The 17,514-nt window shown below is 40.1% G+C and overlaps 2 protein-coding genes across 3 annotated transcripts; both read right to left on the reverse strand.

Annotated features, from left to right (window-relative positions):
• Positions 1-735: 735 nt before the first annotated feature.
• gpatch3 (G patch domain containing 3) lies at positions 736-5,874 on the reverse strand. Its single transcript, XM_041240638.1, has 7 exons — positions 5,420-5,874; positions 4,040-4,515; positions 3,222-3,396; positions 2,911-2,970; positions 2,561-2,682; positions 2,038-2,165; positions 736-1,697 (listed from the first exon to the last, which is right to left on the reverse strand). The coding sequence occupies exons 1-7, from the start codon at positions 5,835-5,837 to the stop codon at positions 1,508-1,510; spliced, it is 1,569 nt and encodes a 522-aa protein (XP_041096572.1). The 5' UTR covers positions 5,838-5,874; the 3' UTR covers positions 736-1,507.
• A 2,931-nt stretch (positions 5,875-8,805) lies between these two features.
• Positions 8,806-17,302, reverse strand: nudc (nudC nuclear distribution protein). 2 transcript variants are annotated; one of them, XM_041240641.1, is made up of 9 exons: positions 17,112-17,302; positions 16,150-16,227; positions 14,513-14,731; positions 14,170-14,253; positions 13,799-13,912; positions 12,824-13,018; positions 12,229-12,312; positions 11,844-11,962; positions 8,806-9,030 (listed from the first exon to the last, which is right to left on the reverse strand). In XM_041240641.1, exons 1-9 carry the CDS (start codon positions 17,184-17,186, stop codon positions 8,979-8,981), a joined length of 1,020 nt encoding a protein of 339 aa, XP_041096575.1. In that variant the 5' UTR covers positions 17,187-17,302; the 3' UTR covers positions 8,806-8,978. The 2 variants fall into 2 exon arrangements, with proteins under 2 accessions (XP_041096575.1, XP_041096574.1); XM_041240640.1 differs by having other exon boundaries at positions 14,170-14,256.
• Between the last annotated feature and the right edge of the window lie 212 nt (positions 17,303-17,514).

Raw genomic sequence — 17,514 nt, forward strand, 5'->3', positions numbered from 1 at the left:
ATGTATTTAGGTACACCCATGTTTTTATAGTTGAAATGCTTTCTGTAGGGAAATAACATTTCAAAAGCAAAATATATTAAGATGAGCAGCAGTGCGATTTGGGTCACTGTAGAAAGTCACAATACATTAAAGACAGCTGTGGTCTCGGATCAGACCGGTCCATTCGGATGGTGGTTTTGTGTAAATGATGCCATTGCACGAACACCCCGGAGACTGCCTCGCTGGACACGCTGGTCAAAGGCACCCACTGGCATGCTTTCCCCATTTTGACCGGTCAGCACAGCAGGTCAAGAAATTTGCTAATAGATCTACTCATCTCCAGTCCATAATCTACACTTTACATTATTTACTTTACAATAGTTACATATGAAGGCCAGGTGCATCTATCTATCTGTCTATCTATCTATCTATCGACACACACACACACACACACAGTCGCAGACATAATAAATATTATGGCAGAAAATGCTTTTGACAAAAGCATTTTGGCATTCAACATATTTCGTATGAAACCCATTCATTGCTAATTATTGACAATTATGATTGAACACCAACGCCTGATGATGATTATAGAATAAATAAATACTTAAGTGCTGAAAAATACATTGAAAATTTATGATTAAAAAAAGCAACGCAAATGGTTAAAACTAAACAGTACAGCAACCACCTCAAAACTGCAGTGATACAGCTAAACAAAGAAGGAGAAACAACCAGAAAAACAGCAGAAAGACTCGGTTTACCAAAAAGCACTGTGTGGCTACTAGTGACAAACACGGGAGAACAGGAACTACTTCCTCAGGAACTGGCGATCTTTGTATGGTAGAAGGATCAATGAATGCTGCAAAATATCAAGACATGCTGCCCTCTCATTTGTTACCCAGTGCTAGACGGGTTAGTGGAAGGAAGTTTCTATTCCAGCAGGATAATGACCCTGAGCACGTTTTAAAATATACAACTGCCTTATTTTGGTCAGCGCCTCACCAAGATTAAGCATTTATTTTATTTTTTTATATTCCAATGTGTATATAAGACATTTGTTCCACTTTGTAAATTCAGGGGTAAAAAATTGTATGAGAAAAATCCAAAGTTTATCACAAAAGCATCTAATGTTTTAATTATCCTAAATAACTGATGTATGGCACATAAAATATCCAGACAGCAGAAAACATTTTAACATAAAGTGAATTAGACAGACAAAAGTTAACTGTACAATTTTTCATAGTAAAAGATAACATTTTCCTATACAAACATAATAAATACAATTACTAACTGGTAAAACCGAGGTAAAAACGGTTTCAGCTATGCCTCTCTCAAACACAGTGATGAAGGCACTGGGTGAAACATTTGTCAATTTGACTTTCTTATAAGTTTTACCTGAGAATGTGCAAGTGTTTGAAGTTCTCAATGATTAAGCAGTATTACCGAAACTGACAGATACGTGGCAACCTTTTTTCCTAAACATTGTGTACATGGCAGCACGTTATTTTTCAACAGTATCACAGACAGTCTAGTTTTGACTGCTGTCCTTCGTTCTCCCCCTCTGGTTCTGTCTGTACTTCATGCTGGTGGGTGGCTGGCGGCGCAGCAGGGAATCTCCTTGGTCCATTTCTTCAGGTTCGTCATAAACTGTAGAAATCCTAAATTCAGGACGGGACTTTTTCACAGCCGTGAAAGTGTTCAGCTTCTCTCCATGGTACCTGGGAAAGGCAACGTTTAGGACTATTACAAGAAGATTCAGTAATCCTTTATATTGAGTGGCACAAATAAGTTAATGCAATGAAGTAAATAAGTTTAATTAATATGCAATTAACCATTTGCTGAAGCTACATGTTAATATACAGTCAACAGTTATACCATGCAGGGGTGTATTATTAGACTGCCATTTGAGCTCACATTTCATATGTAGGTTGAGTATGTTTTTTGAGACTTGAAAATAATAAAGGACATACAAAGACTGGTATGTAGCATTACCAATATTATTCTATAAGCTATCCATAATGCGCATTTAAAGCACACAATGTAGAGGAAGTCACTTACCCGAATCCTCTCTTACACTTGGGGTGCTGTCCCTCATTCTCCAAGGCTTCTGCCATCCCCACCTTGCTGTGGCCCAGCCCAGAGCCATCCTTCCAGCCCTGCTTCTCCATCACCCTCCTGCCTATACCCTAGAGGACAGAGAGGAACCCACAACTCTGAGCAGCTCTCACTAGCAACAGTGACCGGAACTCACAAGAAAATTACACATGAACTAAAACATGAACATGAACTAAAATATTAACAGCATAACAGGACAATAATTCCACCGAGGGCTTCAGTGACGTCATAAACCACAAGCCCAGAGCCCAAATTATGTTTATTTTATTATTATAGTATATGGGTTAAATAATACATCACAGAACTCAGTTAATTTTATCCATTTATTGACTTTTATGAACATTGAATGTTAATATTGTGATTTTATTGTTAATATTGTCCTTTTACATTTGCATAGTCCAGGCTGTATTAGAGTCACTATTCCTGTATTTTATAACCCTAATGACTCTCCCTTGCTGCTCTGTACCTTGGTGTATTTTTCGAAGCCCCCAATTCGCTGGCCCTGCACAGATCCCTCCTCCAATCCATCCCTCAGTCGCCGCTCATACCTCATCCGGACATAATCCCGGGCGTCCTTATCCCCTCCATCTGAAGGCAAGGCAGTAAAAGTGTGAGAAGACAGGGGCAATTCCACCCGCCTCACGCTTCCTACAGAGTAGGGTTTCACTACAGTACAGGGTGCCGGCTCTTACTACTAGAACTGAAGAACGGCTCAAGGCACCCTAGCATAGACTGCATCAAAAAAAAACAATGGTGGAACTAACACAATATCGACTGTATTAGTTACACAAGCAGAGCTTGATCAACACAGCATACCTTTGTCATAGTAAACACTCATATCTACATCCCAGTCGTCAGCAGTCTGTTCATCAAAATCTGTAAAACAACAAGAACACACGCCAGGGGTTACAATCCATCGAAAGAAAGAAAAAAAGAAATGGCTTTTTACTCCTCAAGCTCATGCTTTGACTAGTAGCGAGAGTGAGCGAGTTAAGAACGGGGTGGAAGACTGGGTCCCAACACTTAACAACCTTTGAGAATGTATTTTTCAGTGTTAAAACTGAACCAGATGTGAGTCACTGCACCTCTAACATGGACACAGATCCAGTGCAGTGCATGGAACACACCTCCTTGCTCCTCCTTCCAGTACTGTGCGTCAGTGTAGAAGACCAGCCCGGAGCCCCCCTTCTCCCACTTGAGCTCGATCTTCTCTTCAAACAGCCTCTCCTCACAGCGCCCCTGGTTAGTCACGTCCTCATACAGGGCCTCGTGCCGCTCCCACTCCTCACACGTGTCATCATCCTGCTCACAACACAAGGGGGGGAGGGGGTTACTTGTGGGGAGAAAGCGTTTGGGAATTTCACAAAATGTGAGAGATCACTGTTCTGGCTATGTCAGGTGCCAGGACAGCTCTGTGAGTGCAACTCAATCTCAAGCTAGCTAACCTAAGATCTTCTCTTAAGGTGAGACTCCGAACTGTGTGTTGGTCTGGTGGACTAGGGTCCACTCAGGTCCAAGTTAAAAGCAATGAGCATGTCTATGACTTGAACAACCATTTCAGCAATTTGTATTGGCTAAAACCCACATTTTTAAAGATATAAAAACTACACCTCCCTGTTACAACTCAACTTCAGTTAAACGGATGGAAATGAGATGCCCATTGCATAGCATTTTAATAAGACACACCTGAGCTTGTTTCCTATATGTAGTGGTTAACCAAGCTGGTAGTAAAACCTGGAATTGGAGAATGCTATGCAATAAAAGTCTTATTTCCACCCCTGAGTAATGATGGGCTGTAGATCTAACAGAGGATGTGACAGAGGGCTGATAGTAGGTTCTTGTTGGCAAGTGCTTCTGCTTGTACAGACACTGACTTTTTGACAGCGTTATGGCAGGTGATTCAGATTTGTTCTCCAGCCCTTGTACACAAGACTACACAACTCACATCATCCGAGTGGGACTCTGCACAATCATCTCCACCTTCGCAGCTGGACTCTTCTCTATCTTTCGAAGGACCACCATGCTTCTTCCTCGGTTGTTTCGTCCTCCCTGAAGGAGGCACAAGCCCAGCACCAGGTCCTAGATCTTCCCCTGTAATGGCTTCACCGTTGGCAGTGTACACCCCCTCCTCCAGCCGAACGGTCCGGGTGGCCCTGTACTCGAAGGGGACGTTTCCATATCTCCGATTGGAGCCCGTCTTGGGGAACTTCAGCCCCAGTTTGGTGATGATGCGTGGGGGCAGTCTGCAAGCCTGGATGAGCTCCAGGAACACAGTCACCGGAGTGCCCACATTGCCACTGGGCATCAGAGCCGGGGGGTTCATCTCTGGCAGCCTTGTCAAGTCCTCTTCAGTGAACCTCTCGCTCAGGGCGATCTTGCTGTTCAGCTCCTTTTTCGTTTTATAAGGAAACGCGTTGGAATCTGCAAAACAAAATATGCAATACGTAACATATCCCACAGTGAGCTCTTGTAATAAATACTTTGTATGTGTTTGTTTATTGTTTGTTTATTTAGCCGACGCCTTTATCCAAGGCGACTTAGAGAGACTAGGGTGTGTGAACCATGCATCAAATACAGTCACTTACAACAACGTCTCATCTGAAAGACGGAGCACAAGGAGGTTAAGTGACTTGCTCAAGGTCACAGCGAGTGAGCAGGGAATTTGAACCAGGGACTTCCTGGTTACAAGCCCTTTTCTTTAACCACTGGACCACATAGCCTGTTTCAGGGACGGAAATAAGCAGGGATGCATAGCAGTCTGATCTATTCCTGGTTTTACTATTAGTTTAAAATCAGACACACCGAGGTTGCTACCTAAACACTGTGGCTAATCAAGCTTGTAGTAAAACCTGGAATGGGCGAACCTGCTATGCAACAGGAGTCTTACTTCCATCACTGTTTAAAGTTGGTTTGAAGCTCTTTATTAGTTGCTAACATCAATGCTCATTCACCTCCGTTTTATATACAGGTACCTGAGATATTCTATTTATTTCACAAATGATGATTAAGATTCACAGGTAAAGCAAAGGTTGTGAGAATACCCACAACTGGACAGTAGTTTTGAGAAACTTAGGTGACGAATATCAAAAATGAATACCGAACTTCAAACCGACTTTACCAGTGCTGATATTCCCGCAGTGACCAGCTCTCGTCCGATCTGCCGGTTTTAACCAGACAAGCAGGTTCAAGAGAAAACGAATACATGCGAAACATTCTTAATCTACTGAGCGCTGCTGCGTGTTTCAAATGCAGCTCAGTATCCAGTAAGAACCCAGTAAATGCGGGTTTCAATTTCATTACTGGTCTGCAGTTCACCACTAATTACCCAACTGATCCGAGACCCTGATCTTCCTGATGACACACCGACTGCCTAGCCAGCTTCCCTCGGAACCAATCCACTGATTCCCCGCGTACATCTTCACGAACCGGTCCGTCTGGTTCGCTTGAACCGAGACCACACAGCAGCACGTTGTCTTTCCCGAGGCAGCGGGTTGTCCTCCGGTGTCTGCCGGCTCTGAGCTCCCCTCCTCCGGCCCCTCGCCCTGTAAACACGCCGGCTGTTCCTCGGCCTGCTCTGCCCCGGGCTCGTGTTCTGGGTCCCTGAGAACCTCAGGTCGGTGTCGGTAATGGAAACACGCAAAGCCGCCCCCTTCGATAAACTGGCTAAAATAATTCCGGAGATCCAGCGAGCGGAATTTCGCTGGGATGTTGCTAACGACACAGTAAACAACGGGAGCGGACATGTTGCAACACTGCAAACACGCCTTTTGATATACTGACAACTTTATTGAAAACGCTTTCACTCACAAACATTGACGTCACCACTTGCAAAATTCTTCCATCCTTATACTTACATGATCTTCTACGTCATCATAATCAAGCAATATTTAAAAAACAGAATGGGATTTATTTGCGGGACAAAACAAGAACTGGTTTATTTTATTTTAACAGAAGAAACAAAAAGCGAAATATTTATTATTATTATTATTATTATTATTATTATTATTATTATTATTATTATTACTTTAATTATAACAGTCTACCTTTTCACACACAAAGTGTGTGTTTTTTCGATACGTTGACCTTTTGAGGAAGATAAATATATATATATATATATATATATATATATATATATATATATATATATATATATATATATAATATAACTGTGTGTGTGTGTGGCGTAAGTAACAAATACCGGTATATGTACATTGAAGTTACAGTTGAAGACACATATAATGACGTCACTGCAACGCTTCTACCAATTTATGTTGTTTTAACCCCAAATGCCCAGCAGGAGGCAGCAATGAGCTATCACTGAAAACAAGATTCAGAACTCCAGTTATACTGGTGTCCCAGACTCTCCCCCTATCCTTACTCCACTATGCAGTTCTGCAGACCACTGGGCATATACCAAGAAGTCTCACCAAAATACCGTGGTCATACAATCCCATCCATTCTCCACAGATTTTTCAGTCACCCCAATAAGATTATACATTCACACATAATATATATTCACACAACTACTAGGAACCTGTGATAGTGGTATAAATGTGTACGTCTCGACGGGGATAATAAATCGATCACACATTTTAAGAGACCTGATTTTCAGTGACGTGAATTGGATTGAAAATTACAAACTTTTCCCAGAAGCAGCAGTCGTAGTCTACCGTGTGAACTCTCTGTCCTCAGATCAGTGCAGGTTAGGGTAACACTGACTGGCCCTGACTGTGTTTTTTTTATTTTTTTTATTTATCGAAAACAACTCAGATGTTTAACAGGAGAATGGACTTTGAGGTCTGGCAACATAATAAGGTGATGTTGTTCTTTATTTAGCAACTATGTGAATGTGTTGTTTTTTTTCCCCTTTAAAAACGCGAGATCAATGATAAACACTGAGGTCATTTAGATCTGAAGCTGTTACATTCATTGATCCTTCCTATTTGAATGAGGATCCTAAAAATATGCTTGGGAACTAGAAGCTAACCATTCATTGCAAAAGCACAAACCTTTGTCTCCTCTGTCCATTTCAATTGCACATCACATTGGAAAGATCTATTGCCTTACACTTCCTGCTTTCAAAGGGAGGGCACAAGCCTATTTCAGGTATTTACACTATCCCACATCTAGTCAATGTTACACTAAAATATAATCTATCATCACAGTTTGTTTCAATGTTAGAGAACTGAATTTCTAACTAAGGAGTCAGGAAAGGTGACACTAGATCACTTTACATGACAGCACTGGAAAGGGGAACGGCCCTTAATGAACTTGAGGCCTTCACAATTTACCTGCATGTCAGAGACAGTCTACCAACTCTCAGGGCTGGTTCCAGACACCTCTCCACAGCACCTAACCTCAATGCTGCCAGGGTGAACCCAGAAGTCAATGGGGGGATTGTCAAGGATTTGCAATAAAGGATGGGCGTGGTGGGAAAGCAGGTTTATCTTTAGTGGATAACCTTTATTAGATCTCATATCTGAATTGCAGCTTGGGTCCTTGCTAAGAGAACAGCACAAAATATTGCATCAAGATTTTAATGTCAATTTGGACTTTCAATGACAGTAGATACAAAAAGTGTTAGTCTTAATTGTAAATTCTGACACACATACAATGCATCTCTATTAATCCTCTGGATTTTTCAGATTCTAGATGATTCCCAGTAACTTTGAATCTATTTTATATAGCAGCTGTCATAGTGGACCATCACCACAAAGCGCTTTACAAGATACAGTAAAAACAATGCATAATACATTAAGTACAGTAAATACCTCAGCTTGCAGGCAGGGGTATATTGGAATATCACCCATTTTTGGCAGTGGTTTTGTAACTAATAACAAATAAAAAGGCAGTGTGTCAAGGAATTTAGAATGTAGGACTGCGTAGTGATTCATTCAGTGTGGAGCGACTCATTAGTATGCAAGCCATGGTGTGTGTGTGTGTGTGTGTGTGTGTGTGTGTGTGTGTGTGTGTGTGTGTGTGTGTGTGTGTATGCACAGTAGGATTTATTATGGGTGATTTTTAATACAGGTCTCCTTGGATTGGAACTGCACTGTACTTTATCAGAAATCACAGCCTGACAAGAGGTTTAAACAGTTACTTTTTAGCTTTCTTTCCCCGTGAAACAATTTGCTCCAACTTTTGAAATGAAGTTTTAAGAAGGATTTACCTAAACTTAATGATATAAAAAAAACAAAGAAAAAAAAATCTATATATCACTTAACCAGAAAAGATCTTAAAGTGTACCAGTTTAACTTCTGCAGACCAATCATTTTACAAGCATGTAAATTATGCTTATAAAAAACCCAAAACCTTAATTACAAAAGAACCACCAAAAGCAGGCAAGGCTGGGTATCTTGTGCTTGAGCACAAGCTTTGTCATTAAGTCTGTTAGGTGGGTTAAGGATTGCCAATAACATCGGGATCAATGAACTCTTACTCGCACAATTCCCTGGCCTTCAACTTGTCTTTATGGCAGTCTTTTATAAATCTGACAGGAAAACAAACAAACAGATATGAATATCGCTTGTTAACCAGCACACTTCCCAACCGTTTTGTCAGATCAATATAAAAATTCTTACACAGAAAAGGAACCACACAGTCAATATAATGCAAAATACTACATATTAAAAGATTCAGTTTGAAAACTTTTTATTTGAAAAAAAAAAAAAAAAACAGTATAACTGATATAACAAACAAACAAACAACAGCTGTAACAGTTTTGTTTTATTCAGAATTGATACAGGGTTTCATTCATAGTCTTTGGGACTGAACTAGAAGTTAACTGTTGTGTCTGTGGATCCCAGCTGACTGGATACATTATTTATACGTGCATGTCTTCTTTAGGGCAGCAAAGGGCAGTCTGAGAAACAGACAGGCATTTCTCAGCTGAATTTGGCTTTGGAGAAATCCATTTCAGGGTGCTGTGCCATAAACCTGCAAGTACAAACACAACAAGTGGGTGGTTTGCACATGAGCACTTACTACAGTTCACACAGCAAGTGTTAAATATTAGGAACTCAATAACTTTCATATTTAATGCTGGGCGAAGTTTGTTTTGTTTTTTTCAACTATATATATTCAACTATATATATCATTTTGTAATCAATCTTGCATTCATTCAAATTCATCAACAGAACGGTTTGGCTAATTGCACTGCTTTTAATTTAGGGTTAAACACGATTCATTTTCTACACATTGTGCTTGTTATGTGAACTGAATACTCCTTGAACATTTATGGAGTGCTATGGTTACTTCACTCACAAGTGGGAATTTACATCCACAAAATGGTATAAAGCAGATATTTTATCTAAAATAACATAGAATATGTATGTTTTTATACAGTCTTCTGATACCATGTGCCTTTCAGCATTACACTCAAGGGACGTTACCACAAAGCATAGCTCTACAATCTTGTTCACACAAATGCACAGAGAGATATCCTTTTTAAATAGAAGGTCTGCATATTGATTTTTTTCTTTAGAAAGCGCCAACAGAGAGACTGCTTATTCAGCGACACCAACAAAAGCTACCAAGGTCCTATGGAGCAATGTTCAATAGTGATCACTGTCAACAAGCGCACAGACCCAACATCAGAAATGCATTGATTAAAAATCAAATACAAGTGGAGTGTTAGCTGGCTCCAACAGCTTTTTATTTAAAAAAAAAACGTAAATTTGATCCACTTAGAAACTTGTGATCCAAACCGTTTAATAGTTTTGACTCTCACAAGGTTGTTCTGCAAGAAATGTACTACAGGTATTGCGATAATGGATTTGACCCCTTTTAGAAACTTGCGATCCAGCTTGATTTCAATGGGGTTCTGAGCCTTGGTTCCATCTGTCTCATAAGTTTCAGGTTGCTACCATTTCATCTATCAATGAGGTTGTTATGTGAAATTTTCCTTACTTAAATTATTGTGGTAACTCTTATGCAGTCCTACCCTGCCAACAGGTTTTTATTTAAATCATTTACAAAGGAACGCAAATACATTTCAAACACATTTTTATTACAGGTAATAAGGCGGCCCAACAGCTAATGGTAACTGGCACAGAACACTTACAAGATCTCAGGGTGGATTTGTAAGAATAAACACTTATCCAGCAATAACGCTCAGAAAACAGGACTGAAATGTACCATTTTTGTGGTTCCTAGCCTATATACATTATATTAAAACAAACGCCATTGGGATCCTTGAAGTCATTCCTCCTAAGAAAGTAAATCAAGGACAAAGTTTAGCTACTGCCATTATTGATAAGCTGCTGTTCTCTGTGTCTGTCTCTAGCTGCTCTGTCCTTGATAAATATAACCATTATCACTGAAGTTTATCACTGTGCAAACCGCAGGGAGTGAAACATTACAGCAATGCTGCAACGGGCAGCTGAGCATACGTTTTGATTTATCATGATGAAATATTACAAAATGCTAATCTATAACCACATATCAGTAGAGGAGATCTTGAAGCCTCTGAAGTTTTACTAACAAGGTCACTTACGGGCATTCACCAAACCCACACTACTTGGTACAGTAAGCATGTGACAATAATTTACCTTCCTTCACTGACCTTGACGGCAGCGTGTAAATACAGACAAGCCTTTAACTACTTAAAGAACGTACCTGTAATTGTTATTTTCATTGTTAACATCCTGACGACTTTTTACACTTAGAATTTTAAAGTCCGTTTCAAGCAACACGTGGGGACGCGTAATGATCTCTTTTTCGGAACCCCCCGCTTACTCTATAAGGGCATTCACTAAATTTGGACAGTAAAATGCTGACATGGATTCAGTAGTTACAAAAAACACCACCAATCTAATCCATAAAAGGTAAACACAGAATTGTAAATTCTTCAAAACGACAGCTGCGAGATACAGAGATTTAACAATAAATTTCCACCGAGAACATGTTACACACTCAACACAAGCGTCCGAGACAAGGTGTAATGCTTCAGCAGCCACATTTCTACTTCAAAAAATGAGTTTCCATTCAAGAGGTTTGTCGCAATTACATCTACTTTACTGCATTTGGCCAAGACTATATTATAGTGGGACTGTGTGTGACACAGTGTTGTGTGCTGTACTGTACACTGTTTGGTAGGTTGGAGTATGTTTTTTTTGTTGTTGTTTTTTTAAAGCAAGAATGGCTTCTGAAAAGAGGCTTCAAGGCTGATTATGAGGGAGTGAGGTGGGGAAGGTATTAGCGTAACACAGTTCACAGAAGCCTATAGGTGGAGCATTGTGCAGTGCTGCCAGTGCAACACAAACAGGATCCCTTTAGGCAGTGCTCTTCATTGTAAGTGTTTTAAGATGAAGCAGATTTGTTCCCAGTAAAGAAAGAAAACATGACTGCAGATTGCATGGGTAGCTGTGCAGCAGAATTGTTATGTATTCTGTATTCACTACATTTTAATTGCATGCAAAATTCACATTTTTATGAGCATGGCAGGCCAGTATAGCTAATCGAGGGATGGAAATAAAGCTCCCATTGCATAGCAGTTTCACCCAATCCTGGTTTTTCCAGGAGTTTAATAAGACACATCCTAGCTTGTTACCCATACACTGCGGTTAACAAAGCTTCTATTAAAACTGAAACTGCTATGCAATAGGAGTCTTATTTCCACCCTTGTAATCTGGAGCAATGACCTTATGTGTTCATGAATCATTCATGATCTGCTAAGCTTTTTCAATTTTGAGTGTTATTGAAAATTATAACAGATGTACTGCCTGTGAAAAGGGCAATGTGTGCCTTACTTTTGAAGGATGTCTTGTTTCTTCTGCTCTTCGGAGGTTGGCAGACCCATGGATTTCTGTCTCTGGTCATACATCATCTTTTCCACCATCCCACGGGTCTCGTTGTCCAGGTCAGACAGCTATGAACACAGAGGGAACAATAGAGAGAGGGACCGGCATTCTATGACACCACTTGTTTTTCTGTGAACACTGCAAATCGCCACACACTTTGTTAGAACTTCTGTGGAGATACTATTATCTGTGGAAAATGTGCGGGATGTAATTTGTCTCTTTTTAAAATAAACATTATTAAAATCACAGCAGAGGAATAACTAAATCATCTAAAAACTGAATTCTGACTTAATCTTCCCTGGACAGCGAACTCTCGAATATAGACAACGCGTACCTTTGAATTCTCAGGACAGATTTTCTTTGTGTTAAGCTCAGGGTCTGTTGTTATTATCTTGCTCCACCACTCCATTTTATTAATCTGAAAAATGAAAATGAAAAGGGTTTTTACACATATCCTCCATTTGCTGCCATCTAAGATTGAAGTGGATATAAATAAACCACCGAAGCACACATCTGGACACCTTTTTGAACTTTTAACAATAAAGAAAGGTTCAACGTAGACAACAAAAGTTAGTTCTGCTGCCACTTCGACAACTGAGATCCCAGTAAGATGTATCCACTTGTACCCGTTAAAGGATAATTGCTGTATCAGCAACAGTGTAACTTGAGAAAAACCTCCGATGGTAAACTTGACAGCTTAAGAACTAAGAACAAAGACTTTCCACTGCAACTTAGGGCAGCTGAGAAATATCAATTCATTATGAAGCAGTCAACAAAGATGCATAGTTATTCTACTGAATGACTTTTATATCAGGGTTGTTTCTGTTAATTAAAATTCCTGCGGTATTTGGGTAGTTTTAACATCAAAGCAGCATCCTCCATGAGATCACATAACCCCTTGTTGAATATTACCCCCCCTCAGTAACTACCTTCTCTAAATGTACTGTAACAATCTTCCCATCCTCGATGAGCCAGGAACTCTCCTCCACCTTCACCTCGTTGTACATGTCACAATCGATCACTGGGGGGTGCCCTTTTAAGCCCACTTTCAGGTGCCTCCTCTGGATATCCACCCCTACATCTTTCCCTTTTAACCGGAACTTGACATCAAAGGGGACCAACAGCTGTGGGAAACAAAACAATGTACATTACTGATAACACACGACGTATCCTATGCCAAGAACAGAAACACATTGAAATGTGTAAGACGAGTCAAAAAGGAGGATGCCATGACCTACACTCACAGTATATGAAAATATATAATCTTATTGTATAGCATCAACAAACTCAGACTAGCAGGTCCACAGTGTAGCCTTTAACGGCTCAATATCACCCACATTAACACAAGGTGTAATAACTTCTCGTAACAACATTCCTTGCAAAGCTTCATTAAATAAAACATGGGTGAATTCTTCTGAACATTTTGAAATGATGCCACCTTCGAGCCAGACCTGGTCACATCTCAGAAGATAAAGAAGCTTGGGTCTGGTTAGTATTGGGATGGGGGCTGGCGGGATTGGTGCTGGGGAGGGGGACACTGTTTAGATAGAGAAAACCAAGATCCTGTCTGTTCTGTGGAAATTGAAGAAGTGCTAATTCCCAGTAACAAGGTTACTTGCGGGCAATCAGCAAACCCACACCACTTCCAGCAAGCACATAACAATTTTATTGCAATACTTTACCTTCCTTCACAGACCTTGATGGCAGTGTGTAAATACAGACAAGCCTTTAATTCATTTCACTTGAACAATAAAGCACTAAAGATTCATAAACAATAAAACACAGAATTGTAAATTCTCTTGTCGCTGTAAACAGCGGCAGATTTTTCATGGTCAATAAAATACAGACTCAAAACAACCTTAAATTAAAGTTTCCACACCGGGTGATGAAAAGAGAGAACTTACATCAACTTCAGAGAGGGTCTGTGTCCACCTGTAGTTAGGCAGGTCTGCACCGTTTCCAGAGTTTGGCTTCAGCTTGCCTTTATCCTTTTCATCTTCTTCACCTTCTGAATCAGACTGCAAGCAACACCGAAAATGTTTCAAACACAAAACCCAATATTGTTTCAGTACCAGATATGATCGCCCAGCAATATCAACACCTTTTTAACAAAATGCACCTTTTGTACAACGGTCATTTTAAAGATATCGGTAATAGCACAATAATAAATCTTAATATGATGGACTTTAAATATTTAACACAACAGGGTAAAAATGTAAAGCCTAGACATTTTAAAACGAAGAAATGAAAGAATGCAGTTATTTGCTCGTCTTACCCCCTTGGCGTCGGTTTCTTTCGATGTATTCTCCGTGTTGCTCATGCTGGCGTTCTCATTCTTCTTGTTCTCCTCTACTTTTTTCTGCTTGGAACATGCATAGTCATTTTAACAGCTTTATAATTTGAATTCGGACAATCCTAATAAGATGTGACAATGTCGAAAATCCAAGTTCCATCTCTAGAGACATGCAAAAACACTGAAGTGTGTAATATGTAAGTGTGCTTTCTACAGATCAGCATGCACTTCAATGAGATTCACTGGTTCGGATTACGCAGTAGGTTAATTTGAACGTGGTATGGATAAGCGAGGGCCTTCTTTGCTTTTCTTCCCCCCCCATTACCTGGTCAATCTCTGACTGCAGCTTCTCTGCCTCCTCATCCGTCAGCTCCTTGATTTTCGGTTCATTCTCTTCTGGTTTATTTTTCTTTCTCTCCTCTTCCTTGGCAAGCTTGGCAGCTCTCTCCGTTTTCTCCCGATGCTCCTTTTCCTGTTTCGCCACCTTCTCCCTGTGTGCCTTCTGGGCCAGCTTGTTGTGGTATGCAAATGACTCTTGAACAAGCTGAGGAGCAAAAAGTGGAAGATGCGATAGAAAAATCGAAACAATTCACACTGGGTTTGGAATATGAAGTTAAAGGTTACCCTCCTGCCTCATGTCCTTGCCTGTCTAACTGTGAAATGATTGTGGGAGAATGTAGCTTTAAGGGGCTCAAGAGATATTTTGGAAACCTCATTGTGGGCCATTCATTCTGGCAGAACCACATGTTTGCCAAATAACTGGTTTATAATATCCACATATTTTAAAATGCATCGCACCCAAAAAAATGATAACTCTTCCTTTTTTGTCTTGCAGATATATTGGTTCTTTGCCTGTTTTTTTTTTTTTTTTTTTTTTTTTTAAACTTGAATTTATAACAAGCATATTTCCAGGGATGGAAATATGACTCCTATTGCATAGCAGTTTCAGGTTTTAATTTGAAGTTGATTAGCCACAGTGTACAGATAACAAGCTCAGATGCAGACCCCGGAACGGATCAAACTGCTACGCAATGGGAGTCTTATTTCCACCTCTGATTTTCAAGTACAATGGTAAAGCAATGTATACGGCTGACAGTTGCTGCTACCTTTGAATAAATGATACTCGCCCTACTTTAAATAAGTGCAATGCGAGAAAAGATTAACAAATAGACCTGATTCATAGGGCACAGGACACAAAAAAAATACCCAACAAGTGGTACGTGTTGAACAGATCAAAGTTCAATGCACAGCTGCCATCGGATCAGGTGAAAAACATGTTTTGATCAGTTAACCTTCGCTTGCTTTTTTTGGCACTTTCAAAGGTAACCAAGGTTTGACAGGGACACTTGCCTAATAGAAATGGGTCAACGAACGACTCTTCGGTCTCATTTAATACAAACAACAACCTTGATGGACAACAGAGGAAACAAATGGGCATTGACTGCTTATAATCTAACCTACAATGAAACAACAAACTACTCAAAAACGCCAGACTGGAGGCATACAAATGGATGCCCACTAATAAAAACGGGATGTCTGTAAGACTCCAGCTGTAGAAGGGTCAGTTCCAGGTCTCACTGGGGCTATACTCAGAAGTGTAACTAGACAAATCACTATAACAGCGAAAGCTGGTATGCATCAAACATGCCTAACCAAGTTGAAGGGTGCCATCTTTCTGCTGTGTGTGCCTTTGTGGTCATTTGGTTTTCTAGAGCAGGGCTCTTCAATGAAAATAATGTTTGCTTCAAGTGGATTTTGTAAGTCATTAATATTAAACTACTGGCAAGCACAAGGAATGGAAAGGCCCTTCGAAGCTCTAAAAGCGACCAACTGATTTATAATCACTCTGCACAGTTAAGTTTAGAAAGAGAGTGTCTGTCAAATTAAAATCTCAGAAAGCAAAGAGCGAGGAATCTACTAAACACAATCAGACAACATGACTGAAAACCAAAAATGTCTTACCTTTTCTGGGGCTCCCACATTCGCACCCGTGAAAAAATCTGTCTTGCGCCTCAGAAACCCGAAGAAAGTGTTGACCAGCTATAAAATTAAAAACATTGATGAAACAAATCACCTGTTACTGAACTGTTCCCGTTACATTCACAATTATATGCATATAACACGATGTTCAAGTGCGTGCCACTGACAATGGAGACTGCTTTTAAATGATGTATCCTCATCAATGTTATACAAACAGACTAAATAACCTCCTACAAATGCCTGTTAATGGGGACTTATGAAGAAAAACTGTTCTGTGAGATCGATACAGAATAAAGATAGTTCAAAATGTAGATAGATCAAATTGTGGGTTCGTTGCTATAAAGCAGACTGCTAATACATTTGAAGGTTCAATCTTCCACTGTCACATTAAGAGTTTTGGAATTGCATTTAGTGCCTGTAATCCAAGTGTCGTTTCCATAGTTTCAGAGGACTGTTTTAGTGCTGCTGTATTCTATGACCCTCGGCCAAGACCGTGACACGGGACTAATCAAACTCATAAACAGGTGGCATGCACAGTGGTATAGCATTAATATTTCATACGTACTGTGAATGGAATACAAAATAATACAAATAAAAAATGCACGAAAATGTGTGTTCGATTTGTCTTGGGAAACAAGTGAAATACGTCACTCTTATAAATCGTGTTTCCAATAAATACCATATTGTATTTTTATAATACAGTCAGTTGCACCCCTGCCATTTCTTCCTTTGCTACAGTTTCCCACAATGTGACCGTGTTTAGCATTCTTGTTTATATACAGACCGGTATTTTAAATCTGATTACACAGAAGACCGCTCAAATGGGATTAATCATGTAGGACCAGAAAAACGTATACATTTGAACACTCGGCTGTGTGTTTAATTAATGTATTATTATGAACAGACAGGAACCCATCCCCCACGTTTCTCCAGCTATGTTTTACCTCCTGCACTCCGCCTTCGTGTTGCTGTGCCATTGCTAGCAGCATACCGTCAAACTTTTCTTCGTCTTCACCCATGTTTTCAAAAGCTATAAATAAAAGGCTGTGTTAATTCTTCTAAACACAACACCGTTAACTGTAACTACACAACCTGCTGCCAGCACAGAGTCACTTCCTGGAAACACCGCGACAACCCAGACAATAAACCAATCAGAGACTTGAAACCAGAGTTGACAGCCGTTTAAGCCAATGAGGATGCACGCCGAGACGCAGGCCCGCGGTGCCATGTGGTTTTGACTGAGACGCATGTTCTACTCGCAGGCCCGCGCTGAGAGGGAGCTGGGAGCGCGAGTAGAATATTCTGGAAGATGCAAGAGCAGCGTTGAAGAATAGTCTCTATGCATAT

Source organism: Polyodon spathula, unplaced genomic scaffold (genome assembly GCF_017654505.1).
Source record: "Polyodon spathula isolate WHYD16114869_AA unplaced genomic scaffold, ASM1765450v1 scaffolds_633, whole genome shotgun sequence".
In the NCBI taxonomy this organism is placed as follows: domain Eukaryota; kingdom Metazoa; phylum Chordata; class Actinopteri; order Acipenseriformes; family Polyodontidae; genus Polyodon; species Polyodon spathula.

Coding starts and splice junctions, on each gene's coding strand:
- gpatch3 (XM_041240638.1), bottom strand. CDS start 5,837: ATGTCCGCTCCCGTTGTTTACTGTGTCGTTAGCAACATCCCAGCGAAA. Junction 2,166..2,560: donor GCTTCGAAAAATACACCAAG/GTACAGAGCAGC, acceptor TCTGTCCTCTAG/GGTATAGGCAGGAGGGTGAT. Junction 1,698..2,037: donor AAGTGTAAGAGAGGATTCGG/GTAAGTGACTTC, acceptor TGCCTTTCCCAG/GTACCATGGAGAGAAGCTGA.
- nudc (XM_041240640.1), bottom strand. CDS start 17,186: ATGGGTGAAGACGAAGAAAAGTTTGACGGTATGCTGCTAGCAATGGCA. Junction 13,913..14,169: donor AAGAAACCGACGCCAAGGGG/GTAAGACGAGCA, acceptor TGTTGCTTGCAG/TCTGATTCAGAAGGTGAAGA. Junction 9,031..11,843: donor AAACAAGACATCCTTCAAAA/GTAAGGCACACA, acceptor TTGTACTTGCAG/GTTTATGGCACAGCACCCTG.